The sequence below is a fragment of the Eschrichtius robustus genome, chromosome 3 (genome assembly GCF_028021215.1).
Source record: "Eschrichtius robustus isolate mEscRob2 chromosome 3, mEscRob2.pri, whole genome shotgun sequence".
Lineage (NCBI taxonomy): Eukaryota > Metazoa > Chordata > Mammalia > Artiodactyla > Eschrichtiidae > Eschrichtius > Eschrichtius robustus.
The window spans coordinates 46,496,124-46,523,884 of record NC_090826.1 but is presented as its reverse complement, the minus strand read 5'-3'; the positions used below and the strand labels follow the sequence as shown (position 1 = coordinate 46,523,884).

The window sequence follows — 27,761 nt, the reverse complement described above, 5'->3', positions numbered from 1 at the left end:
TACCAGACTCAAGATCAGCTTCTAAGTGCTTCTTTTTCTTGAGTACCATGATCACAGTTTGCCAATAAGGGGAAGACTTTCTTAGTCTGTTGGTAGCTTAATTAACATCCTGTGGTCTAAAGGCTCTATTTTGAGAAGGCTTCATAAAAGAAATGAAGGCGATATCTTTTCTTAATCTTTTTAAAATTTAACTGCAACATTTTCTGTTATGAACTGGCTGGATTTTTCTTACTAGTATTTAACTTTATTTTATATATAACTCATTATTCAGTTCATAACAATGCATAATAATCTATAAAACTTCTGTGAAAAATAGTCTGTCTTTTTTCTCCCTCTCTTGTAGACTAAATTAAAGCATCCGTACTATCCTTGCATGGCAAAGGTGAGCTTACAGCTTGCCATTCAGTTCCTTTTTCAAACTTATCTACGGACAAAGAAAAAGCTCAGGTAAGAAGTGATACGTTTTGATGGTCTGTTGTGACAAAAGGCATTAATTAAATTAAAGTTGAATTTATAAATTCAGACACTTAAAAATTCAAAACATTGTTTTAGGTAGTTGAGGGCAACTACCTAATACACCCAGATGATTAAAATATGGGTTCCTATTTTTAAGGTATTTCTAATTCAGCAGGAAAGATGGACAAAACAGAAAAAGAAAGAACTGTGGTGTAAGGCATAAATGCTGTATGTCTTTAGAAATTGGGAAAAGTCATATCCAGACATGGGGCTTGAACTGACTATCCATGTTAGTCCAGCAGTCATTGAGTACATAACTTATCCTCCACCCCACCCCCCAAAACAAATTTTTTTTAAATAAAAAGAAATGAGCGACACTCCATGGCGTTATTTGCTGGGCTGTCTTAACATCGCTGTCTTTGCTTCTTTAAAGGGTTGACACTGAAGAATGGATTGCCACTATTGAAGCATTACTTTCAAAAAGTTTTGATGCTTGTCAGTGGCTGGTTGAATATTTTATTAGTTCTGAAGGACGAGAATTGATAAAGTAAGTGTCAGTATCTTTCAGTTAAAAGAAATTTGTGTCTCTTCCAGTGATTTAGAGCTGAAGCTTCTCGTAACTCTTTTTATTTCAACTGGAAATTATTTTCCTGGTTGGAATCAGTTCTAAGCAGGTAACCAGGCGCTCACAGGCAACTGCTGTTGCCCAGGGGATTCCAGAATACAAACCTCTTCCCTCGGACTCACAGTCTGGTGGCGGGTAAAGGTCAGCAGTCCTGGGTTATACAGTAATACCGCAGTATTGCTAATATGCTTGGATTCTGGCTAAAATATCATTTTTCAAAAAGTTTTTGATAGTATGATAGTGTGGTGAATATACCATGATAGTATACTTACCTACATATCTATAGTAAAAAAGTAATTGGATTTTTCAAGAAGGTCCGATCACTGTGAATGTTTACACCTTGCTCCTTATTCTCTTATCCTCGGAGAGTTCAGCATCGATGCGGGAGACCCAGCGAGCACCTTGAGCTGTCAGTGGCCAGGCTGCCTTACCCCCAGTGGCCGCTTCCCTCCCTCTGCCACAGCTGTGCCCCACGCCCCTCGGACGTGCTGAGCTGGCTCACCCACTCCTAGCCAATGGCCTTGCCTCAGCCTTCACCCGCAGCACAGGTGGAGCCCCCGCCCCGTCCCAAGTTGCACACCAGCCAGTCTGTTCCCACCTTCTCCTTTCCTCCTGATACAATGGAGGAAGTGTCCTCTCTCCTCTCAAAATGAATCTCTCTGCATGAGCAAAGCTTCTCAAGGAAGTTGGCGTCTTTACCTTCCAGAGTTTTCTGTCGGGTCACTTCTGTCGGCATACAAATATGCTCTGGTATCTCTCAACTTAAAACAGACAACAAGGAATTCAGAAATGCAGGTCCCTTCCCACAGGGAGATCGTCGTGCGGCAGCAAGTTAAGATCTAATTGAAACTCCTGGTCCCGTATCCCCTTCATCTTGAGGTCTGAGCTTCAGACATTCATCCACTGGCCTGCTTGGTATCTCCACCTCTGCCTCCTCCAGTGTACCTCATACAGCAACAAAAGGGTTCTTTTGAAACAAATTAGATTATGTTACTTCTCTGCTTAAAAATTCTTCAGTGGGTTCTCACCGCACTTATAATAAAATCCAAAATCTTTGCCATAATGTAATACAAAAGGCCTCACTTGAGTATGGGCTTTGCCTGTGTGTTTCACTTTCCACCTGGCTTATCATTCACCTGATTGTTGATTCCTTGAACACACGAAGCTTTTTGTCCTGCCTAAAGACCTTTTCGCCAGTTATTCCCTCTATTTGAAAGTCTCCCCTCTACTCTTTGCATAGAAAGCGCCTCCTCATCCATCAGATGTCAAGGGCCACCCAATTTAAAGTAGGTCTGCCCTATTGTTTGCTCTGTCTCCTCCACTAAACTTCAGCTTCCTGACGGGCAGAAGCTACTCCGTTTGGTTCCCTACATTAAGTGCTCACGTATTTGTGCATGAATACATTCATACAGTTCATAAAGAGAGAACACATAAACATTTCTTTGAAGTGTTCTTGCCTGTCCCTTTAGAGTTTGCATGAAAGATAACCTTTCACCCATTTTCCAGCTTAATTCCAAAATATCTTCCCATTAGCACTCCTGAGTACTGTGTTAAGCAGTAGAACGTCATAGAATCATCATCCATTTGAAAGGAACATGGCAAAATATTTAGTTTACCATCAAGCAGGCTCGCTCTTAAATATCTCCAGAGAAACTCAGTAACTTCCTTTGGTAGTATGATTTGGTTTCTTAGAATTCCTAATGGTAAAGAACCTAGTGAATTACCTAATCTAAATGTTCCTGGTAGAGTTTATTATATTTTGTCTTTCTTTATAAAGCCCAATTACTCATCATTATCAATTCCTCAGTGATTTGAAGAATTAATATTCTCCTTTCTCTAATTACTTATTTCTTTAGAACTTTTAAGATAGCTTAAGTTGTCGTTGTTACAACTAAAAAATAAACATACACTGTACTAATACCTCAGTAACTGTGCATGTGAAGAGGCTGTCGTCTCTCAGATTAGCCCCTCTGTAGCCCTTTTGAGGGACAATTTTTAAATGTAATTATAAGTGTAAAAAATTAAATTGGCAAATAATGCTTGCAAATTGATCTAAAGAAATTAAAACTACTAACATGAAGGGTACTTTACATCTTTAAAATTTTTTTTATATTGTGGAAATTTTTAAACATACTCCAGAGTCGACAGAATAAGGAACCCTCTCCTGTACCCATCCCCAGCTCGAGTTGTCAGCATTTGGCCAGTCTTGTTTGCTTATCCCAATTCCCACACGCGCTCACATGCATGCTTTTCTTTTATCCTCTGAAATATTTTAAAGTAGATTTCAGACATCATATAATTTCACTATAAATTTTTCAGCATGTATCTCTAACAGGTTAAGTTTTAAAAATAAATAAATAAATAAGTGCTTTACCATCATCACTCTAAACAAAAGTGATAGTAATTCCTTCCTATCATCCTATACCCAGTCTATGTTCAGAGTTCCCCAGATGTCTCAAAAGTGTTATTTCACCATTGAATTTGTACAAATCAGGCTCCAAATGAGCTCCATTTGGTCTCCATTTGGTTTGTATGTTTCTTAAGGTTCTTTTAATCCGTAATTGTTCCATTTCCCCGCCACCTTTTTTGTCATGCCATTTAACTGGGGTGAGAGAGGTCATTTGTCCTGTAGAACTGCCCATATTCTGGGTTTGTTTGCATTCTCACGATGCTTCCTAATGTCTGTGATAGGAAATGTGGAACACCCCCTATAGATATTCTTTCCAAAAGAATTGTACCTGAATCTGATCAGACATCTAGAGCTAAATATTACAAGAGTACTTGTTATCTTTTAAACTTGCCTGGAGTTGCCACTTAGAATCTTAGTGGATGTTAAACAGAGCCTTTGTGTCAGATTCACATTAGGTAGCTAATGCTTAGCATTGACAGTTACGTGCAATGAGCAGAAGTGAAGTGGCTTCAGAAAGCTCCGCTGTCGTCTTCCTGTGGGGAGAAGGAGGGCAGGGCTGTCAGCAAATGCTGCCTTCAGACAGGGACCAGAGCAGCTTTCAACTGTTGTGACCTGAAAGAATGCATCAGGACAGTTTTGCCCTGGGTCATCAAAATTATCTTATATTAAATCTTGCTCATGGAACAATGAGACTTTTCTGTTAAGAGATATTAGAAACGATAGGTAAGTTGTCACTGTGCTGATTAGAATATGGGTTGTCATGTCAGAGTGCGTGTGTGAAGCAGAGAAAGAAAAGCTGACTGTGGGGAAGCATGCAGTTACCTAGTCGCTCTCAGGAAGTTACCACCACCGCCCGGCACCAGGGAGCGGGTGTTTCTGCCTGACCGTGCCCTCCGCCACATCTGAGGCTGCTGCCTCTACCGCCCTGGTGGTGTGGAGGATTGGATTAGGTCGTGCCTTTGCAGCGGGCAGTGTAGTATCCCAGTGTAACACTGGGTGTGCCAAATATGATGGACGTGTCTGATAAACCTTAAAACTGCTGTCGTCATCATCATCATCATAGAAGAAGAAAGGAAGGAAGCAGGACCTTTTCAGCCTCACATGCTTCTGGGAGGACTGAGTAATAAGTAAACGTTGGGAGGGAAGAGGAAAGGAAAGTGAAAGGACGGAAATACCAGGTGCACAGGGGGATTAGGAGGTGCTGTGTTGACTCAGAACTTGTAATTTGTGTCTTATTCTGAGACATTGAAGGGGTGCCAGGGAGAACTACTCCTGGGTGAACAGAACTTATAAAATTTTAGGTTCTTTGCTTGTATCTCTCTTGAAGTCTGAATTTACATTTATACAGATACTCATCTTAGGAGAAGAAAGGAAGAAGAAACAGGAAAAAATCCACTTTCCGTGTTCAAGGGTCTTGTTTTCCTTTTTCTCCTCCTTCCTCCCTCACAAGGGCCTGTGTGTGCTGACGCTCTCAGGAGACTTGAACTGACATCTTGGAGTAATTTTTTTTCTTGGACAGTAGGTGGGACCGTGTTGGGAAGGTTGGGTTATAGAAATCTATCTTGCTTTTTCACACCACGTTTCTCTTTATGTTAGGATTTTCTTGTTGGAGTGCAATGTGAGAGAAGTACGTGTCGCTGTGGCCACCATCCTGGAGAAAACCCTGGACAGTGCCTTGCTTTATCAGGATAAGGTCAGTCTTGTTTTCTGAATGTTATTTACACATTCTGTTTTTACCACATGTTTTAAAGTACACATGATAAGAAAGAAAGCCTAGGATTAGAGTCTGGTATTTATCCACATAAAATGCACGTTCTGTGCACTGACTTCCTGATAATGCCAGGCTAGAAGGCATTCTCTCCTCTCCTCCTCAGATGCCAGATGTCAGGGTAGGCTAGGAATTCAGATCTGCTTTGGTCTGCGTCAGGATTTTCTCTCTAGAGCACTTCCTTCTCAGAGTCTTCTCTCGAGAGTTTGTGTTCGATCTCTCTGCGTTAAGACCAACCTGAGTCTAGAGTCTCTAGTCTAGACCGACAGTCATTTTGAGCCACCCCTGGCTTTGTCTCTTCCCTCCTAAGTTATTTTCATGATCCGAACCTTCATTTGGCAGCCGGACCAAATAGTGCCGTCCATCCAGGGGCATTGGCCACAATAGTTCCTTCTTTGATCTCCGTTATTCCCTAATCCTTGTTCCTGTTCTTCTGAATTTCTTCTTCTTCTTAACCATGTTTCCTGTAACATATTTTCTTCTGGTTCACAATTCCACATATGCTAAAACAAACCATGGTATTTATTACCATCCTCAATCCCCCCAAATTTTAAGTCTTAGGGACATAAATGACATGAGTCTAATTATTCAGTCTGTTATTAAGTCCTAGCAAATACAGCAGTTACTTCCCAAGTTTGCTGTTTCAAACAGCTGACACTACATGGAAAACTTTGAAAAATGTTGTTTTCAGAACGAATTGGCTCCTTATAAACTCCTTATAAATTGGCTTGAGGCAGTGTCTCAATGAACTGAATGCAAATTCTAGGAATTGCTGCTTCAGATTCAGATGTTGGCTTTACTGTTCAACCCTGAGCAAGTCCTTTAAAGAGACCCTTGATCCACACCCAGTGCCTGGCACCCAGGCACTCAGTTCCTTCAACAGTCCTGAGCCGGGGCGCACCGTTAGACCAAACATGCTCAGGAGCTCTGCTCAATCCAGGATGGAGAAGGAGGTCAAATATACTCTTCAGGGAGGATCTAGAGGAAGACTGTCCCTCTCAGTTCCAGGAATCCTAAGGAAGTAGAGGTTTACTCTAAGGCATTGGCTTTCGATCAGCTTAAACAGCAGAACCATTTTTGGCAAAACCTTACCTGGTTGCAGAATATTTAAAAATAGGTCATTGGGAGCAGCCTAGGACAGTTTGGATACCGTTGCTCTGAAGTACCCCTGTGGAAGTTTTCTAAGATATTTAACATAAGGACCTTCTTACTCTCCTCCTTCCTCCCATGTACAAACCCAGACAAAGGATAAAGGCAGAATTAGCGTAGTCTCCCTACAGCTGGGGTCAGGCCATAGCGCATCATCCCACCAACCTCTAAAGGCAGGGCTGCAGTGGGGAGAAAGGGAAGGGAGTGGTGGAGGACATAAACCATTTGCCTCAGTAAATCCTACTTGATATCCAGCTGATGTATTTTATGTCTATTTTTACCCCATAATGGAAATGGTACCTCTTGCTACCCACTTTATATTGTAAAGTACTTTGAAATGAAGTGCTACATAAATGGTAGATTTTACTGTATATAACAAGTGTGACAGGATGGATGGGAATATTTCGAAAGTCTGTGAGAACCATCTCCAGAGGAAATGAACTGATAAAGAGTAGTAAGGCTGGTCTTAATTCTCAGATCACACATGAATTTCTAGGGACTTGTCCAAAAACAGTTGGGGTGGGAGGGAAAGAAGAAGCAATGTGATGACCAAAATGGTTTCTAAACAAATAAAATGTTTTTCAAAGCTTTCCATGAGGCGTCAGCGGGCTTTCAAGTAAGTTCACAGTTGAGTCGATATTACCGTTGTCATTCTGTCAGGCTGTTGCTCTCCATTTGCTCCATTGGCTTGGTTTCTAGCCCCTATGCCTGTGTCTGTGTTTTTTATTCTTTGCATCTGTGATTATGTGAAGAAGTAGCATAGTGGAGGGAGGGATTCAGAAATATGTTACCTCTAAACCCCCTGCCTTTTAAGAGACAGAAAGAAATGGGCTCTGCAAAAAACGTGACGATTAGGCAGTAGAACCGTGCCTTGAGTCTGAAAGCTAGGAAACAAAACTAGGCTTTTCTTTTAATTATTTCTACAGTTCCACCAGTCTTCCCTGGAAGATCAAATTGATAATTCTGTTTTTGCTCTCCAAAGCATAAATCCATCTGAATCTGAGACTGGATTGTGTCAATCAGACTTTCCTTTTGTTCTTATGGTGATTTACTTCAGATTAATCCTGTTACAGATGTCTGTCTTATACTCTTTTTCTTTATGTAATTTCATCTTTCCTCTAATCAGTTAAAGAGCCTTCATCAGTTACTGGAGGTACTACTTGCTCTGTTGGATAAAGATGTTCCCGAAAATTGTAAAAACTGTGCTCAGTACTTTTTCCTGTTCAACACTTTTGTACAAAAGGTAAATGATTTTTTTCCTAATATAGCAGATTGATAGTCTAAAGGAATTTTATATGCGCAAAAAATTCAGACTGGTCAATATAGGATCTATATGATATGGTTTTATGAGTGTTTCTTCTTAAAAATCTTAATTCGTGCATTATATTACTTGCAAGAATTCCAGTGTACGTAGGGATCGTTACTTACTGTCGGAGTAGAAGTCTGCATTGAAACTAGGGGCCGTTGTGCAGCACTGCAGGGCTGTTAGATTTTTAACAAGTACTTTCTCTATGTAAATTATACCATTTAAAAACTTACCACTTAAAACTTCTCATTTAACTGTATTTTTGGAATAGATCTCTGTCTGGATAGGAATATAATTTGTCATTCTCAATATCTCGTGACAGCAAGGAATTAGGGCCGGAGATCTTCTTCTGAAGCATTCAGCTCTGCGACACATGATCAGCTTTCTCCTAGGGGCCAACCGGCAGAACAGTCAGGTAATGCCTACTTTTATATATCCCGGCGAAGTGGCCACGGTTTTGGAAGCCACGGTGTTTCTCTTTGTAGGGAATAAATATTAATTTCATCAGAGTCCAGGTATAAGTACTACATAGCCTTTAAAATTCTTTGGAGTTCAGTTATTTTTTTACAGCCTCCTCATAGAATTTATTCTAAATGCTGTAACCAATGGGAATGACTAACTAGGATATCACTCAAAATGCAAAGTGCTGAGTGACCTAGGAGGAAAGATGGGTTCTGCCTGGGAGATTCAAAAGCATTCAAGAAATAGTGGCATTGGGTCCTCCACTTGCTCTCTGGGTCTGTGAGCAAGGCTGTGTTGGTGGACGTGCTTACACGGGATGCTGGTCACAGGCCAGGATTCAGATGTGAAGTCGAACCATTACACGCCGAACGACGTTGCTGCAGATGTAATACTCATATTCGGAAAATGAAAGGGAAGTGATTTTGTGATAATAGGGTCAGATATATCAAAAAATGACTCTCCTGTTTGAAGTTCCTATATTGGTGTGTTTCTCCAATCATTGTATTTCTTCTGTTTGATAGATTTAAAATACACAAAATGTGAACATGCTGTAACGATAAATACTGTTTATGGAACTGGTTACTTTTCATGCTGTTACCTCTGAAACTCACAATTCAGTAAAACAGGCAGTTTCCTCCCCATTCTCAGGCAAGAATTACAGCTCAGAAAAGTTGTGATTTGTGACAACTTGTGACAACCTTGACAAGGTCACAGGGCTAAAGCTCTGGTTTCCCCTGTATGTGATGCATTGCCTAGGGAAGCTTTCCTTTCTTTATTAAGGGAGACAGACTTGCTACTTAGGCCTCCTCTCAGCCTCCTGTCATACCACCTTGCCGCTGTGACTCTTTAGTGTTAAAGAAACAAGTACTGACATGCTCTGTGTGTTGATGTTATGTTGAGATTTACAGTATCTATTTTTCACTTCAAGCTTTTCCTTATCAGGGACTCCACTGACACTGGCGATTGACTTAAATTCATTGTAATTTAAATAAGATTTAATTAATGGTGTTATGTTGTATGATTAATATTGTTTTGCATTTATGGAGCACACGAGTTTGAAAACATTCTGCCTTTCATGTTTCATTTGGTCCTCACAACCACGAAGTGGGCGGAACAGGTAGGTTATCTCTGTCTTTACACAGAGAAGTCAGGTAGAGAACTCGCCCACATCTGTGTGGTGCAGCGAGTGGCAGAGGAGAGCCAGGCCTGCAGACCTCCAGCCTCACAGGCTTTCCCCACTATACTGGGTGCAGGGAAATTACCTGGCACAGGGTGAGCACTCAGTACCTGAATTGAATACATAAATAGATTTGTTTTAGAATACGAGTTAATATACATCTACGTTAAGCCACTCTTAAGCTGGCTTAAAACCCATGACTTTTTTGGACTTTGACCTGTCCTACTGTCAAACATTGAGAAAGAATGTGGCTCAAAGTATCATGAACCCGCACACCCTTCTAACCAAAGCACTAACATCCACTTTATTTTCTCTGACAACAGATACGTCGATGGAGTTCGGCACAAGCACGAGAATTTGGGAACCTTCACAATACAGTGGCATTGCTTGTCTTGCACTCAGATGTCTCTTCCCAAAGAAATGTTGGTAAGCTTTAACCTGTCTTTAATACATCAGGAAAACAGAGAGATGGTGAGTTTGTCAGTAACACGTGGAGAGTAACAACGTTGGCAGTTAAATGGGTGTTACTTGTTTCTCATTTGGCTATTTGATATTTGAGGAACACTTAAAAAGTTTTTTGTTTCAATCCACGTTAAACTTCACCTTATTTTACTAGTTTGTCACAAGAGCAAGCCAGTCATTTCTTTGGGGTGGGATATAGAAGTATTTAACAACACTCTAGGGATAAAGGTACATTTCTGCACTGTTTCTAGGCCTTGTCGTGACAGCAACAGTAACAGTGATAATACAGGAAAGCAGCTGAGAAGTAGTCAGTGTTTTCTGTGTGCTGTGCCTTTCCGTGGGGCTCGCAGTTTGTTGTGTTGAATCCCCTCAGCAAACCTGTGAGGGCAGTTCCCCTCCTGTGTGCGCAGAAGCTGAGATAGGGAGAGGTCTAGTAGCCCCTGAAAGTCTCACCACTAGTCAGGGGCATGGCAGCCAGTGTGGAATGCAAGCCTCTGACCCCCGAGCCTGTGGTAGGGTTTTCATGTCATCTGACCAGGAAACTAGATTAAAATCACAGGGCGTCCCTCTGATCTGGAAATGCCGTTGGCTGTCTGAAGGGACGTTGGGAGCGCTCAGACGGTCGTGAGCTAGAGTGTGCTTCCTAAACTCTGACTCGCCCATCTACAGAGGCAAAGCTACTGCATTCATGAGTTAGAAGAGTTTGCAAAAGAAAATGAGAGTGAGAGTCCTTGCTTTTCTAGCATGTGGGGTAACCCCTTCCACGTGGGTTGATTCTGCTCAGCACAGGTGGTGTTGGCCATTGGGCAACAGAAGTGCCTTGTCCAGGGTCTCTTCAGAGGCACTTTGGGCATTCTTTTTTTTCATGCACTTTGTATATTTTAACTTCTTCGGAAGATTGTCTTGGGTGGAATCACCAGGAGTCTAGAGATCTTGCACCTACATCCTGGGCATACATTGAAAGAGAGGGGTAAGTGTTTTCTCCCATCTCATGTCTGTGAGGGAACAGTTGTAGGTGCTCAGTGGTTGCATGTATGAATCTTGAGGGGATCGCTTTGCCTTGTAGAGTCGATTTCATGTGATAATATCCAGTAAAGTGGGTTTTTCTTTGGTCCCCTAAAGCTCCGGGTGTATTTAAACAACGGCCGCCTATTAGCATTGCCCCCTCGAGTCCTCTGCTGCCCCTCCACGAGGAAGTCGAAGCCCTGTTGTTCTTGTCTGAAGGGAAACCTTACCTGTTAGAGGTATGTACTTGTTCTGCTAAAGCCATTTTCTTTTCGTTTTAGCTGTTTTCTTCTTTTTGAGGAAAAATGCCTCTTGTTATTAGTTGTATTTTGTATGTTGCTCTGATGAAGGGGAGTATTGTTAAGAGAAGTGATTATTTCAAATAATTTTATTTCCTATATGTGTGTCAGGAAGAAATAAGGACTAAATATTCTTAGTCCTCTCTGCAACTAAGAATTGGGCCTCAAGATCCAGCCCAGCTAATTACCCCTCCAGGTCCCAGGAGCTAGGTACATGGCACCTCCCCAGTCAACAGTCATTCAGTTTATTATCAGAGGGTTTATTCCCAATCTCTTGTATGTGTCCCTGGTCCTGGAACACTACAGCTCTGAAGCACATGGGTTTTTCAACCTCAGGAGTATGGAAGTGGGCTGCTCACAACCCCCTATTGTGGCCCATCCACAATGAGTCCCTTCCCCTTCCACCCAGAGCTACCCCCTCTTGAGAATGTAATCTTCCAATCCTTCTTCCATTACTTGATTTACATAAGTATGACTCTGTGAACATAATCATACTGGTTTTTAATTACATCAACAGTGCTGTGCTATATATCTCTTTTGTTTTTTTTTTTTTTAAGCTTAACATTGTGTATTTTTTGGATCTATCGGTGGTTATTTTAATGGGGGAGGCGGAGATTTACCTTTAAAAATCTGATGAAAGTGACTCCCGAGAGAAAGGTGCACATTTGCACAAATTGTGTTAACTCTCAGACAGACTCAGACTATTTTGAGGCAATGTTGATAATCATAAATCTGAGCAAATTTCAGTGAAAGTCAGAAACAGCATATCAACAGTAAGCTGTGACAGAAGAAAGGCTTACTCCTCTTCTGCCCTCCCGCTAGGTAATGTTTGCTCTGCGAGAGCTGACGGGCTCACTGCTGGCGCTCATTGAGATGGTGGTGTACTGCTGTTTCTGTAACGAGCATTTCTCCTTCACCATGCTGCATTTCATTAAGGTAGGACCTCGGGAAACCCGGTGATAGCCTGAGAGCCTGTGGGTGAGACACGAGGAAAGCATTCCTTTGGCTCCCAGGCACTGTTTCTTTTAATAACCTTAATTGTTTTTCCTAATCATAAAAATAGTATATACTTATTGGGTTTTTTTTTAAATGAAGAATAAAAAAGAACTCAAAATCTGACCATTTATAATATTCTCATACATTTCCCTTTTATGTTCTATGCATGTATTTTAACATAACTGGGATTTTATTGTCTTTATGATTTTGTGTCCTTTTTTTCACTTGACATTTATAAGTATTTTCCATATCATTAAAAGTTATCTGAGTATATTTCATTCTCTCATGTACCATAATTTACTTAGCCATTCCCTTCCTAGTGATGCACATTTGCATTGGGTTCAGTTCTTAACTATTAAGACTAATACTTTATAGTTAATGCTGTGGTGACCATTATTGTGTAAAATGGTTTTACAGTTTTAGATTATTTCCCCAGGCAGCATCTAAAATATCAAAAGTAGATTGATTTTTGTCACCTTCTGAAATATTGATGTATGTAGTTCATTTATGAAGCTCTGATCAGTGTATAGTAATTATTTATGTTGCACTTATTAGATGCCGAGCACTGTTCCAAGAATATTACCTATTTAACTCACTTAATTCTCAAGTACATAAGTCCTTTGAGGTAGATACATTTTTATCACCATTCTGCAATTGAAGAAACTGAGGCACAGGGTCACACAACCAGTAAGTAGCAGAGTGGGAGTTTGAACATCAGCAGTGTGGTTCCAGGGCTGTGCTCTTAACCATATTGTTTACTACCTTGCTGGGGATTATTAGAAAAACCTTTAAGCCTACACCTAGCATTTTTATTTGTTTTTAATCTTTAATTTTTAATTACATGGATAATATATAACTGCATTCTCTTGGTGAAAAACTAAAACGTGCAAACAAGGCCAAAGTCCACCTTGACCACCACCAGCCAGGCTCATCCCCTCTCCACCCTACCCCACGGATCAGTATTGTCACATTGTATATGTCTTTCCAGGCCTCATTCACTTACTTAGTACCGTACCTGGCACCTTGCAAGTGCGGTGTTGTAATGCAGTATCTCCTTTCCTACTACACACATGTATAAGGTTACTAAAATGCACAGGAGTGTGAGTTTTCTGAACCTTGCTTTCTTCACTTAGTGTATCTTGGCAGATTTTTCCACTTCCTAAGCTGAATTTTGTTATATATTTCACTCCTAGCATGCTGATCTCAGAACACTCTCATTTGCATTCTCATAGCTACTCCAGCATGTTCAACAAAATAGGATATGTATAAGTGAAATATAGGTATAAATTTAGGCCTGTTTAGTGACTGAAAATTATCTCCCTTCCTTTCTGCTTTTTTTCCTGTCTCCTTCCTAATTTCATAGTAAAATATCAAGGAGGGTTACATGTGGGAGGACCATAGAGGTTGTTTGTTTCAGTCCCCAGATTTAGCATTTGGGGAACTGAGACGCAGAGAAGGGAACGACTTGCCCAAGATCAGCCAGGAGGTGGTAGAACTAGGGCTGGAATCCAGCACTGTTGGTTGCCACTCCAGTGTGCTTTCCACTGAAGACTTACTGGAATCTTTATGCTTTTAAAAAATATTTCAGAACCAACTAGAAACAGCTCCACCTCATGAGTTAAAGAATACGTTCCAACTACTTCATGAGATGTTGGTAAGTCATAAATGTTCTAATTCACTTGCATTTAGGTATTTACTAGTCAACGTGTGTTCATGAATAAAAACTGTGTGTCCTTGGGTTGCCTTTGCGCTCCTTTGGTCTGCACTCACTGAGTCCTCTTCATATCAGCCATTTTTCATGCATTACTGATTTAGAAGTGAACGATAATAAACTGCCTCATAGGCACTTGCAGTTTAGTGAGGGAGCCAGACAAGTACACAGGCAATCACAGTGCAGAGAGCAAAGGCCTCACCATGGACAGGAAACTGTGATCAGCTCAGATGTGATCTTGTGTGACCCTGTGACCGGCAGAGGTGAACGGCTGGCTCTACAGTTCACTCGAATCTGAGACACCACTGACTGTCTGTGTACTACTGAAAATATCTTCATGAGCCAAAAAACTGAAATGTCATCCACTGTAGGGTGCATCCCAATTTCAGAAATATGAAAAGCAGGGGCTAAAATTCAGTTGTAATCAGTGAAATATAGTTTTATTAGAAGCTGAACTTAGAGAGGTGGAGTGAGCTGCCCAAGGCCATTGTTCAGTAAGTGACAGAGCCAGGATCCGAGCCAAGCGACTGGGCCTGGATCCCATGCTCTCCACCAAACCCCTGGTTTGCTCAGTGAATTGTAGAGGTAGAGCCTTCTAGAAGGAGTGGGAACTCGTAGGGCTTGGGGAAGAAGCCCAAAGCAGACCAGGAAAGGCTTCAGGTACCAGTGCGTGTGGACTTTTCCCTGTAGGTCAGTGGTGACACTCTGGTGACCAAGTTCCGCCTACATGTCTATTTAAGTTGGCGCAAATTGTCTTGTTTTTTACTTTCTGGATCCCAGCCTGTCTTGAGGAATCAGGTAATCTGGCCACACTGGCTCCGTTTCCTCCACACCCCGTCACCTAGAACAGCCGCAACGCACCCCCTCGATGAGGCTTGTGGTCTCCCGTTCCCCAGTGTCCTCACCACTCCTCTTGTCTGCCGCATGGCTCATGTCTTGTCGTCTTGGGCTCTGTAGACATTTAAGTTAGCAACTTCTGCCATCGGTGATGGGCACCATGGAAGGGTTTGAAGCAGGAAAGCAATGTGACCTGATTTATGTCTTAGAAAGATTCCCCCGGCAGTTGTCTTGAAGGATGGACTAAAGAAGGAGGCAAGGTTGGAACTGGAAGACCACATAGGAGTCTGTGGCAATAATCTGAGTGTGAAATAACAAGGCTTGTACTAAGGAGAGACAGGAGTAGAGGGAGCAAAGGCCAGAACAGTAGGTGTTTAGAAAGAGAATCAGTAGAATTTGGTGACTGACCGTGAGCCAGTGAGAGACTAGCCCAGGGGCTTTTTAAAGAGAGGCTGTGGTGGTGGTGGTGGGGGGGGGGCCTGGGTTCCCTTTAGGTCCCTTAGGCCTTGGCACAGGGTAGGCATTTAATAAACACTTTTGAATATGGCAGTACCTCATGGGTGCCATTTCTAAGAAGTCTGTCTTTCTGGTCTTTACTGCCTTCTGGTCCTAGTGCTTTTGGAAGATTGTTGCTCCTTGGGGTGGGACTGCGTATTGTTCACCTGCTCAACGACAGACCCATTTAGTTTACTGCACCATGCCCGGTTCAGTGCCCGGGCATTAGAAGTACAGCGAGAGTAAGATGTAGATCCAGCCCTGTTTGGCATGGTGTAAACCTCCACATCAACTTGTAGAGCATGTGTTATATCAAAACTTTGACACGTTTTTTGTAAACCATAAACCTCTTATCCTTGGGATCATGAAATACGCGTCCATATAACCCACAGAGAACTCTAGATGTTATCGGTAAGAACACGTATTAGGAAATGAGTGTATCTTCAAATATCACTTACGTAATAGTTTTTCATGTTTAGTTTAAAATTTAATATATTGTTGAGAAATACGGCAATGACTTGATATTTGTTTGTATTTGGTTTTGTTATGTTAGAAACTATAATCTCTTGAATTATTTTTTTTTTAAAGGCACCAGTGGCTGTAACCCAAGTTCCTTCTTTCATTTACCAGCCTTTGTTTCCTACTTCTCCCAGGTCATTGAGGATCCCATACAGGTGGAGCGAGTCAAATTTGTGTTTGAGACAGAAAATGGATTACTAGGCAAGTATGGCTGCCTTACGAAGAAGTGTCTGCAGTAAATGTGCAGAGAGCTCATCGTTCCAGCCAGTCTCTCCTCCCCGGGGCTGCCCCACACGATCTGCCTGGCGTGGATCAGTGAGGAAGCCCCGAGAAGTCTGGTCAGGGCTGTTGGGCTCCCTCATTCTAGTCAGGAGAATTAGAGCCAGAGGATCTTATCGCCCTGGACACTCTCCTGCTTTTAGTAAGACACAGTTTGAGGTCCTTTTACTGGGTCAGGTAAGATTTGGGGGTGCTGTGACTTTCTTCAACAAGCTAAAGTTTGTCCACTTAAGCAAGAAATCTTTCATCCCACTCTGTAGCCATTGAGGAGGAAAAAACTAAAACCTTACACGCAGGATATTGTCAAGCTCATGAAATGTAATTTTTTTTTTTTTTTTTTTTACTTGTGGTATGAATGTACCCAAATTTCTATTGTCTATTCATAAAAGTTTTTTGACAGAGTTTTCTTTTTCAGAAGGCTAAAGTGGCTTTAATGAGCTATTTCTTAGGAAGAGTTTAGTTAAAAATAGTCTTATCCAACTCCCACCATCCACCTGTATTTCCAGTTAACTTGAGTCATTTTAGATTTTGCTACGTATTAAGAGAAGTTTTAGGATCTCTTTTTATTGCAGAAAGGAAATTTATGCGAGAAAGGTTCTGTAGCTACAGCATTCTAGGCCACCCCCTTTGGAATGGTGTACTCCGCTCAGGGCAGTCCCCGGGCTCTCTGGAACTTACGGAGCATACACTGCTCAAGAGCAGGGACCAGGCATTACAGTCATCCCTGGGTACCCGCAGGGCATTGGCTCCAGGACCCACCTCGGATACCAAAACCCACAGATGCTCAAGTTCCAGAGTCCACCCTTTGTATCCACAGTTCTGCATCTGAGTATTCAACCAACCACAAATTGTGTAGTACTATATGTATTTCTTGAAAAAAATTCATATGTAAGTGGACCTGCACAGTTCAAACCCATGTTGTTCAAGGATCAGCTGTATTCATCTTTAAATGCTAAAAGCAAAGAGCAGAAAATATTTGTTGAACTGAACTAATACCATACATTTCCATTTATCACAGTAAAAGTATTTTAACTACTCTCTGTCAGTAGTGTGGTGGATGGAGAACTTTGAAGGTCTCTAGCTGAATTATCAGCCATTATAAATTTTAGTTCCTTTCAGTTCTTGTAAAAGTCAAACTTTCACCACCCTGTGTGTTCCTTGAATACTACTTAGTGTTTCTACCCATTAGAATTTAGGGACTCCTGTTGAGTCAGCACCACCATGTTTTTGTTAAGTTTCTTATCTGCTTATCAAAATAGTTTGTTGTAAATTTTCAGAACAAGAGAGCTGTTATTACTTGGACCCACTTTCAGTTTAGTGCTTTACTGTTAAAATTTCCTCTTCTGTTCCTTCAGCTCTGATGCACCACAGTAATCACGTGGACAGCAGTCGCTGCTACCAGTGTGTCAAATTTCTTGTAACTCTTGCTCAGAAGTAAGTATTGACTCAAAATGCAGTGAGGAAATGGTGTTTTAGTTACAAGTCAAACATGACCAGAGGAAAAAATCTGCCTTGTTTTAGTACCTAGAGAATCTCACCCAGTCAGGGCATGCTTGCTTGGATGGTACAGACAACTATTCAAATGATCTCCAAGAGATGTGGAGGGGGAGTGTTAAAGGTAACAGATCTTGTGTAATCCAAGGGAAAAAAAAAATGCTAAACCACCAGGCTTTATGCAGGAAGGGCAGGAGTCCAAGGCAGATTTAGGGACCTCGACAGCAAAGAGTTCATGAACCTTCACTCAAGAGATCTTTAGTTAACTACCAACTGTGTCGGCTTCTAGGTCCCCACTTTCAAAATTGCCTCTCAAGAGACAGTCATAAAACAGCTAATTACACTTATGAACCCAGGCACTATGCTAAATACTTTGCCTGTATTCTCATTTAACCTTTTCAACAACTTTATGAGGTTAAGTACTGTTATTAGTCCCATATCATAGGTGGTTTAAGTGACATGCCTGCCGTCAGAGCTAGGACTTGATCACAGGCTGACTGACTTCAAGGCAGAGGTTCTTTTTTCTTTTTATTTAATTGTGCTAAAATATACATAACATAAAATTCACCATTTTAGCCATTTTTAGGTGTACAATTCAGTGGCATTAAGTACACTCACATTGTTAGCGCAGCCATCACCACCATCAGTCTCCAGAACTTTTTTCATCTTCCAGGACTGAAACTCTGTACCCAGTAAACAATAACTCTCCATTCCTCCTCCCTCCAGCCCCTGGCAACCATCGTTCTACTTTTTATCTTCATGAATTTGACTGTCGTAGGTACCTCACATAAATGGAATCATAGAGTATTTGTCCTTTTATGACTGGCTTATTTCACTTAGCGTGATGTCTTCAAGGTGTATCCACATCGTAGCATGTATCAGAATTCCGTTTCTTTTTAAGGCTGAATAATACTCCATTGTATAGATATATATATACTATATTTTGCTTATCTATTCATCTGTCAATAGACCCTTGGAAAGCAAAGGTTCTCAATGTTAGAAGGAACCTGAGTGGTTTGCAACTTCAGCTCCCCGATTTAGTACGTTGGCCAACAAAAGATCGGAGTGACTGCATGCTAACCCAAGGTTTTGTTTTTTTTTTTAATTGAAGTATAGTTGATTTACAATATTGTGTTAGTTTCAGGTGTACAACAAAGTGATTCAGTTATATATTTTGTTTCAGATTATTTTCCATTATAGGTTATTATAAGATATTGAATATAGTTCCCTGTGCTGTACAGTAAATCCTTGTTGCTTATCTGTTGTATGTATGTAGTTTGTATGTTAATCCCATACTCCTAATTTATCCTCCCCACCCACGCCTTTCCCCTGGTAACCATAAGTTTGTTTTCTATGTCTGTGAGTCTGTTTCTGTTTTATATATAGATTCATTTGTATTATTTTTTAGATTCTACATATAAATGATATCATATAATATTTTTCTTTGTCTAACTTCACTAAGTATAATATTCTCTAGGTCCATGTATGTTTCTGCAAATGGCAATATTTCATTCTTTTTATGGCTGAGTAATATTCCATTGTGTGTGTATATATATATATATATATATATACACATACACACACACACACACACACACACACATCACATCTTCTTAAACCAGTCGTCAGTTGATGGGCACTTGGGTTGTTTCCATGTCTTGGCTGTTGTAAACAGTGCTGCAGTGAACATTGGGGTTCATGTATCTTTTCAAATTAGAGATTTTGTCTTTTCAGGATATATATACAGGAGCGTAACCCAAGGTTATTGAGCAGACTGCACTGCCATCACTGAATCTTGCACCGAGCTCTTTTTATAGTTTAATTTATTTTGCTCCAGATTTTCGCTGATTCTTAGGCATGGGTATTGCCATCCTTGGACTTGTACCAGAATGAGAATGAGAAATCTGTTGGGATTAATCTGCTGCATTTGAGCATCCTCAACAGATTTAAATGAGAGCCCCACTGAAATAATGCACGAACACGCGTTTTCCAGATGACATAACATTGTAGACACAGATGGAGATCATCCTGCCACAATTGTGGGTTCATTAATTAGGCTTCATATTGGCAACATGTCATCATAAGCCCTTGCCTAAAAGTGACATTTCCAAGTAGTGTTGGGGCCACATAGCATGTCTTATGCCAGCAGACACACGGTCCAGACATCAGTAGTGTCTTTATATGTGCTTCCATACCCTGCACATATCACATTTTATATACATTAGTGGCAATATCCCCATCGGTAGTGTCTTCAAATAAGGACAGCTTTCTAGATGGGCAAATAAAAATGGAAAGCTGGAGGGCTCCAAAATCACATTTTAAAATTGTTTTCCCCATAATATCATTCTTATTTAAATCACAAAAGTTAAAGACTAGTTTGATTTTATCAAGAGGTCATTTATTGGACACCTTAAGACTACTAGAAGAGAACATAGGCAAAACGTTCTCTGACATAAATTGTAGCAATGTTTTCTTAGGTCAGTCTCCCAAGGCAATAGGAATAAAAGTAAAAATAAACAAATGGGACCTAATCATATTTCTAAGCTTTTGCACAGCAAAAGAAACCATAAACAAAACAAAAAGACAACCTATGGACTGGGAAAAAATATTTGCAAGTGTTGCAACCGACAGTGGCCAAGTTTCCAAAATATACAAACAGCTCATACAACTCAATAACAGAAAAAACAAACAACCCGACCAAAAAATGGTCAGCAGAGCTAAATAGGCATTTCTCCAAAGAAGACATACAGATGGCCAATAGGCATATGAAAAGAAGCTCAACATCACTAATTATCAGAGAAATGCAAATCAAAACTACAATGAGGTATCACCTCACACTGGTCAGAATGGCCATCATTAAAAAGTCTACAAATAATAAATGCTGGAGAGGGTGTGGAGAAAAGGGAACCCTCCTACACTGTTGGTGGGAATGTAAGTTGGTACAACCACTATGGAGAACAGTATGGAGGTTCCTTAAAAAACTAAAAACAGAGTTACCATATGATCAGCAGTCTCACTCCTGGACATACATCTGGAGAAAACCTCTAATTTGAAAAGATACATGCACCCCAATGTTCATTGCAACACTCTTTACGATAGCCAAGACATAGAAGCAACCTAAATGTCCATCGACAGAGGAATGGATAAAGAAGATGTGTATGTATATACCATGGAATACTACTCAACCATAAAAAAAGATTGAAATAATGCCATTTGCAGCAACATGGATGGACTTAGAGATTATCATACTAAGTGAAGTAAGTCAGACAGAGAAAGACAAATATCACTTAGATATGGAATCTAAAATATGATACAAATGAACTTATTTACAAAAAAAACAGACTCAGAGACATAGAAAACAAAATTATGGTTACCAGAGGAGAAAGGAGGTGGGGGAGGGATAAATTAGGAGTTTGGGATTAGCAGATACACAGTACTATATACAAAATAGATAAACAACAAGGTCCTACTGTATAGCACAGGGAACTATATACAACATCGTGTAATAACCTACAATGGAAAAGAATCTGAAAAGGTGTATTTATAACTGAATCACTTTGCTGTACACCAGAAACTAACACAACATTGTAAATCAACTATACTTTAATGTAAATAAATAAATAAATAGGTTATTTATTAAGTGTGCAATTTGTTGTGGGTATTTTTGTTTTATTTTTCATTTTCCAACTTGGAATTTTAATAGAATGAAGTGGGTGAGTTAGAGGTAGATAAGAAACTTTTCACTACATATTTATCTTTTACTGCCTTTTGAAGTTTAAACATGTGAATGTATCCAAACCAAAAAACATACACATTTAATGTAAAGACAACTGAACTTTAATGAAAGTAGCACTTCTGTTTCCAAATTTTAAAGTACTATATATTAAAGAAGTATATTTGCAGAGAAAGCATTTGGCTAATAAAAATTTCCTCCAATCACCAGGTGTCCTGCTGCTAAAGAATACTTCAAGGAGAACTCCCATCACTGGAGTTGGGCTGTCCAGTGGCTGCAGAAGAAGGTAATTGAGTTTTTAACTTTTCTGGCTATAACATTGGAATCAATAGCAGCATATCTTATCAGGAAAAATCTCAAACTTAATTTGAAGACTGTCCTCAAAATATTTTCAGAGTTCAGACTTTTTTTTAGTACAGTTGATACCTATCTTTATGCATTTAATTTGTATCTTAATACATGTGTTTTAATTGTATGGATAAAAAGGTAAGGATGATTATATAAGAGATAATATTGATATTTTAGTGAGCTCTTGAGAATGGAAGTGGAATCTTCTAAGAAAGAATCTCCTGATGTGACAGAAAGTCTGGGTCAATTTATACGCTATTTTAGATGCTTTTTATTTTTATTTTATTTATTTATTCGGCTGCACCAGGTCTTAGTTGCAGCACGTGGGATCTTCGTTGCTGCATGCGGGATCTATTGGTTGTGGCATGCGGGCTCTTAGATGTGGCATGCGGGATCTAGTTCCCTGACCAGGGATCGAACTCGGGGCCCCTGCATTGGGAGCATGAAGTCTTAACCGCTGGACCACCGGGGAAGTCCCTAGATGCTTTTTGTACTGTAATATCTAATGGTAGAAATCGTGGGCTCACGTGGGCTTATTTGTCATCTCTGATGACATTTTTTTTTAATATTTATTTGATTTATTTATGTCTTTGGCTGCGTCGGGTCTTAGTTGCAGCACGTGGGATCTTGGTTGCGGCATGCAGGCTTCTCTCTAGTTGTGGCGCGTGGGCTGTGTAGTTTGCAGCACGCAGCCTCTCTAGTTGCGGCACACGGGCTTAGTTGCCCTGTGGCATGTGGGATCTTAGTTCCCCAACCAGGGATCAAACCTGCGTCCCCTGCAGTGGAAGGCGGATTCTTAACCACTGGACCACCCAGGAAGTCCTCTGATGGCATTTTTGACTTTCTGTCTCAGATGTCAGAACATTACTGGACACCGCAGAGTAATGTCTCTAATGAAACATCAACTGGAAAAACCTTTCAGCGAACAATTTCAGCTCAGGTGAGAGTTGTCTTTTGGTTTTGTGTGGCTTGAAATCCCTTAGGTAGGATTTTTAGTATGTTTCTCAGAAACTGCAGCCTCAGAAAAGAGGTATAGGTTAAAAATGAGTAAGGCTGGAAGAAACAATTGATTTTCTATGAAAAGACAGCAAGTTGGTGTACAGTTTGAGAGTTATTTGCCTGGAAGAAAAGCAATGAGGGTCGGTCAGTCTGGCCCCCACTGCCACAGAGGTTGATGTGAAGGCACCACCTCCAAAGGTCAAGTGAAGCGTAGTCTTCCTCAGTGATGGTGCTGCCACTGCACACCCCCTAACTTTTTCTTGTGTTTCAATCTCCGGCAGGACACGTTAGCATATGCCACAGCTCTGCTGAATGAGAAGGAGCAGTCGGGAAGCAGTAACGGGTCGGAGAGCAGTCCTGCAAATGAGAACGGAGAGAGGCACTTACAGCAGGTACAGTAGGGCATGTCCTGTGTGAAAGGGCAGCACCTGCTCTGAGGTTCTCCAAAGAGAATCTCCATAATCAAGAGAGAAAGGAAACACCAGCTCCACCCTCTAGTAGTCTCTGCTCAGGACTCTCTCACTGTGTGCTTAGAAAGCGGAACAGTGCTGCACCGTGAAATGAAGCCAGGCTTTGGCCTCAGTCTCTGCTGGCTGTTCTGCTGAGCTTGGAGAGCGTCCTGATAAAGCGAGGCTGCAGATGTGGTCCTTCCAGATTGTACTTTGTTCTGCTGGGTTATGAAGAATCACCCCTTCCTCCTTCTGCTCTCACCAGCCTTCCTGGAAACACAGACCCTTGAAAAGAAGGGCCTCATGCCATTGAAATCTGTTTGTCAGGGGAGTCAAAGAGTAATTTTAAGCTTATTTTTAAAGTATTTGTAATACTAATCGCTATAGTAGAAAAAGGAATGCAATATTTATTGAACACCTACTATGCGCAAAATAATGCAGCAGGTTTAAATGTAATGACGTGTATTGTGTCTTCCCTCTGGTCTGTAACCTTCTGTAAAGCCACCTCTGTAGCTCCATCACAGTGGTGCATGGCACAGAGCCCTCATTAAATGAATCTTGCTGATGTTCTGTGCGCTGTTTTGTTTGTTTCTAAATCTTTCGGATCCTCGTAACAACCTTGTGAGGTCGCTGTTAACGCTGATTTCACAGAAGGAAACTGAGACTCAGCATAGTGATTTGATTTAACCCAAGACCACATTGTGACAGCAGGGAAGTCACTAGGTTGTTCCTGTGACTAAATGAGAACACAGAAATGAAAGTTTTGCATAATCACGAATTATCAAATATAAGGTGTTACACTTGTTACGTTTTGTTGCCCTTTGATAAACATTAAGTAGTTAAATGAGGACATGTTTGAACTGCAGAACACAAGTCCGTTGGCATAGAAAAACTTTTTTCTCTAACTTAACTCTGTATGTATTTAACTTCTTTTCCTTTCCCAAAGGGTTCTGAATCGCCCATGATGATCGGCGAGTTAAGAAGTGACCTGGACGATGTCGATCCCTAGGGGACGTGCCCAGCACATGATGAGAAGTCACGTCACGGTTACTGGATGCTCAGGACCTTTTTGAAATCAGAATCTCATCCTTGAACCCTTTAGAAGAGCCTGGAGGCTGGACCGGGAGAGCCTGCGTGACGGGAGGAGCACATGTTTTAAGGAAAGCACTCTTCAGCCCCCGGGGAAGGCCTGGGAGCTGTTTGGCAGCAGGAGAACTCCGGCCTGTGGATCCGCTGACCCGGGGCACAGTCCATATGTGGATTGACACTTTTGTGGAGATTTTAGGAAATAAAGCCGGTGCAGACTGTTTTGTTACATGAACATAACAAGAGTGAGTGAGGATAAAGCTGTTGCTTTCTCTATGATGCTACATAAGAAATTCCTTTGGTTTTTATATTTTAAAAAAAAAAAAAAAAAAAGCAAGCTGCCTTTAGATGAGTGTGGGCAAATTTTTAATCTTGCAGTAACATTGAATAGGAATATCCAATTTAAAATGATGTAAAGATATGTGATAAAAATTCCTTTTCACTGTAAAATAGTAGTTAAAGAACTCAGTTTACACAGACCTTTGTATTTAATATGTCTCCCTATTTGTATAGAATTTCAGGTGGGTCTGGATGAGAGCTCTGCGCATAAACTTGGATCTTGATGAAATGTTACCAGGATCAAAAATTGGGAAATTAAGCTCTTTAAGGTATTTTTCTGATATAATTGAGATTGAAAGAGCAATAAAAAAAAAAAAAATGCTGTGTTCTCCAGAAGTACAGGGTGCGTTCTTTGACATCAGTTACTGAAGAAGTTGCGAGTTGTTCCCAAAACAAATTTTAAAAAGAGCAAAATAAAAAGCACTTTAAGATATAATTTTATTGAGTTTGACTTCATAAAATCTTTTTAATGCTTGGAGACATATTGAATAAACTGTAGTCTTAAGTCATGTGACCTGCAATCATTTGCTTTTGCTGAAAAATAATTACTGAAACCCTTGGTACTGGTTGTATATGAAGTTTAAATATTTGAGTTGAAAGACAACTGCTTTGTGAGTTTCTAGACATTTTAATGCAGAGAAGGAATTTGAGACTTAGTTTCTCCTCAGCATGACTAACTGACACTAAAAAGATGGGGACAAGAAATAACTAGTAAGCAACTGAATAGCCATCCATTTAGTTGGGTTTCCCAAGTCTTGTACCACGCACTCATTTCAGGTTAGATGCCAGCTCCCCCTTTTTCTGGAGGGGAGGGGGGATGCCAACATATTTCGTATATTTTATATGTTTTGGGTTTTGAGTCACTACACACATTTTCAACCCTGTTTGCCTTTAGTTGTGTGCCCTGCCCTGCCCTGTGCTCACCACGCACAGGACTAGGGGAGCCTCAGGAAGAGCCGAGTGGCCCCAGTCACAGGTCTGCAGAGTCAGAGAGGCTCAGTGGGCCCGTGACAGGACAGACAGCTGCTCCCGCTGCGCACTGCAGACCCTGTCATCTCACGGTCGAAGGCTGAAGTTACGGTGCAGCCGGGCTGCAGTTTGCGATTGCATGACAGGCTGGTGGTGGCTTCTGTCAAAAGACACTGAGTAGGTGGAGGGCCGACACCTGAGAGCAGAACTGCGCCCCAGGGAAAGGGTCAGAGGCAGCCGGCAGATTTTATGTGGTTCTGATGTTCTTGCAAATTCAAATGTGATGTTTCAAAACGGATTTTGAGTACACGAATAGCCCATGTCCTACTATCTCCCCAGCCGTCCCCTCCGCCCCCATCCTCACAAAGCGATCCCACAGGGCGTGACGCTGAAATGCCAGCCGTGGTAAAGCGTGAGGATATCACGCTGGCAGCTGCACTCTTGGGAGCCCAGATTCAGGAGTGAAATTGCCGCTTCTGTCCCTTCGTTCCTGTGGAAACAATGCCTTCCACAGCCCCCAGCACCTGCTCTCCTCAGTCATGTTCATCAGGACCAGGATCACCTGTCGCTGATACTAGGTGCCCTGGTTGATTTGCTCACGTTGTTGCTGCAAGGAACATCACTTTCACTTTGCCAGTAACCTTGATTTCCGATGGCTGCAGTCTACGAACCTGCTGATGACTTTTTTTTTAATGTCATACAACAAAGTGACAATTATGACAGGCTTACTTTGGAAGAAGGGTCATTTTTACTGCCAATTCTTTGGATGAAGATGTTTTTATAAATCTTTCAAAATGGTCTGCAAATCGAGTAGGAATTGCACAACTAAACTCAATGCTGTGTGTTCTCAAGAAGCTCCCTTCGTGAGGCCCGTCTTAGGATGGCCGAGTCAGCCCCTTAGAGGCGTCCTGGGAGAGAAGTCAAATGAGCCTTCCGAAGGGCACCTGGCCCATGACTTCCCCTGGAGCCCACACACGGCCCTGACGGAACAAACGCGGGCCTAGAGCACGTGTCACCAGACTCACCCTGTCTTGCTCCACCCTCCCTGCTAACATCGAGGTGTGTGCCGTTACCTTTTGAGCTTGGAACGAGCAGACTGGAATTTTCCTCTGCTACCTCTTGTGTACAAAATCTTGTTTATAAAATTTCAAAAGGAAGTAGATAGACTAGGGAAGAAAATTCTAAATTTGGTTCACTGAGTGGCAGTTCTTAGCTTCTGAGGGTATAAAATAAATTTTTCAAAAACAGAGTTGGGGGTTCACTGACATTTTTCTGTGTGTATCAGAAAATGGCTATGGTCGGGGGGAGGGGTGCCAGGGGCCAGTGACCTGGTGGAAAATGGTGCTGATTCCTTTTTGTACTTTGCACTGACAGTGTGATTAAGGTTCACTCTTTAATAACGAGGGGCAGTGGGTCTTTTTCTAAGCCTTTTACTGTTTCCTCCTCTGGATACCCTGACCATTTCAGGATTCATTTGCAAAGCTGGATAAGGATGTGCTAAACTCAGACCAATGGCCTGTAGACATCTCCCCCATAGCTTTCAGGTCTCCCAATGGTCCCCAGCATAAATCATGTCCCTGGTCAAGCTGGATTTCTTGCTGGACCCCGCTGGTCTCAGCCTCACCCCTAATGTCCTGCGTTTGCCCACATGGTTCCCCTCTCCTGGGGTGTTTGCTGCTCCAGACCTTTCTTCTGTGGTCCACACTCATTCCTCCCCAACTCCCAGTGACCAGCTGCCAACCTCTGCAAGAACAGTCGTTCCCTTTTCTCAGATCTTGGAGCCATCCGGGCGTGGACAGCTAAGGAACTGACCCCTGACTCTTGGGTGGTGGGCGAGGGGTGTCCAGCGTGCCCAGCAGGCGGGGTGCCAGCGGGCCCACTTACACAAACGCCCGCTGGCAGTCAGGCCCTTAGCAGCTGGCAGCTCTTGAACGCTCTCCATGACACTAAATTGTCAGCAAATAGAGTTTGAGAGGATTTTTGCTTTTGCAGGCCGATTCCCTGATCACTTATAACATGGGCTGTTGAGAGCTAGGCCTTGCTTAAGACAGCTACGCTTGCCAGCCTCAGAGTGGGGCTGGGGGCCGGGGGGGCCGCATTGCATGGGATGATTATACTTGGCCAGGTGGAAAGTTCTGGGGCTGTCCTTAATTTCAAATCATGAAAAATGACCATGGACATAATACTCACTACAGAAGCCTCAGAAACTTGTATAATTAACGTATACCATAAACATTGACTCTGCACCAGGCCCTGTGCCAGGTGCTGGGAGAGGAGAATGGAAAGGACACGGGCACCCCACGCATCTAGAACATTGTGGGGCAGAAGTTGCCAAGGAGGGGGAGCCCTGTTTGCTGGGGGGACTCGGAAGCGAGAGGAAGATGCTGA

General features: G+C 41.6%; 1 protein-coding gene across 4 annotated transcripts in view; it reads left to right on the top strand.

Annotated features, from left to right (window-relative positions):
* USP24 (ubiquitin specific peptidase 24) overlaps positions 1–26,591 on the top strand; it is a 147,833-nt gene extending 121,242 nt beyond the window's left edge. For all 4 annotated transcript variants that reach the window (XM_068539966.1, XM_068539967.1, XM_068539965.1 and 1 more), the window contains 15 exons: positions 344–447; positions 890–1,003; positions 5,088–5,184; positions 7,535–7,651; positions 8,037–8,129; positions 9,677–9,779; positions 10,938–11,059; positions 11,942–12,055; positions 13,704–13,769; positions 15,812–15,878; positions 17,312–17,390; positions 21,394–21,469; positions 22,385–22,471; positions 22,812–22,922; positions 23,926–26,591. In XM_068539966.1, the coding sequence (XP_068396067.1) occupies positions 344–447; positions 890–1,003; positions 5,088–5,184; positions 7,535–7,651; positions 8,037–8,129; positions 9,677–9,779; positions 10,938–11,059; positions 11,942–12,055; positions 13,704–13,769; positions 15,812–15,878; positions 17,312–17,390; positions 21,394–21,469; positions 22,385–22,471; positions 22,812–22,922; positions 23,926–23,988 (1,413 nt within the window). In that variant the 3' untranslated portion in view covers positions 23,989–26,591. The remainder of the gene's footprint in view (positions 1–343; positions 448–889; positions 1,004–5,087; positions 5,185–7,534; positions 7,652–8,036; positions 8,130–9,676; positions 9,780–10,937; positions 11,060–11,941; positions 12,056–13,703; positions 13,770–15,811; positions 15,879–17,311; positions 17,391–21,393; positions 21,470–22,384; positions 22,472–22,811; positions 22,923–23,925) is intronic.
* Positions 26,592–27,761: the final 1,170 nt, after the last annotated feature.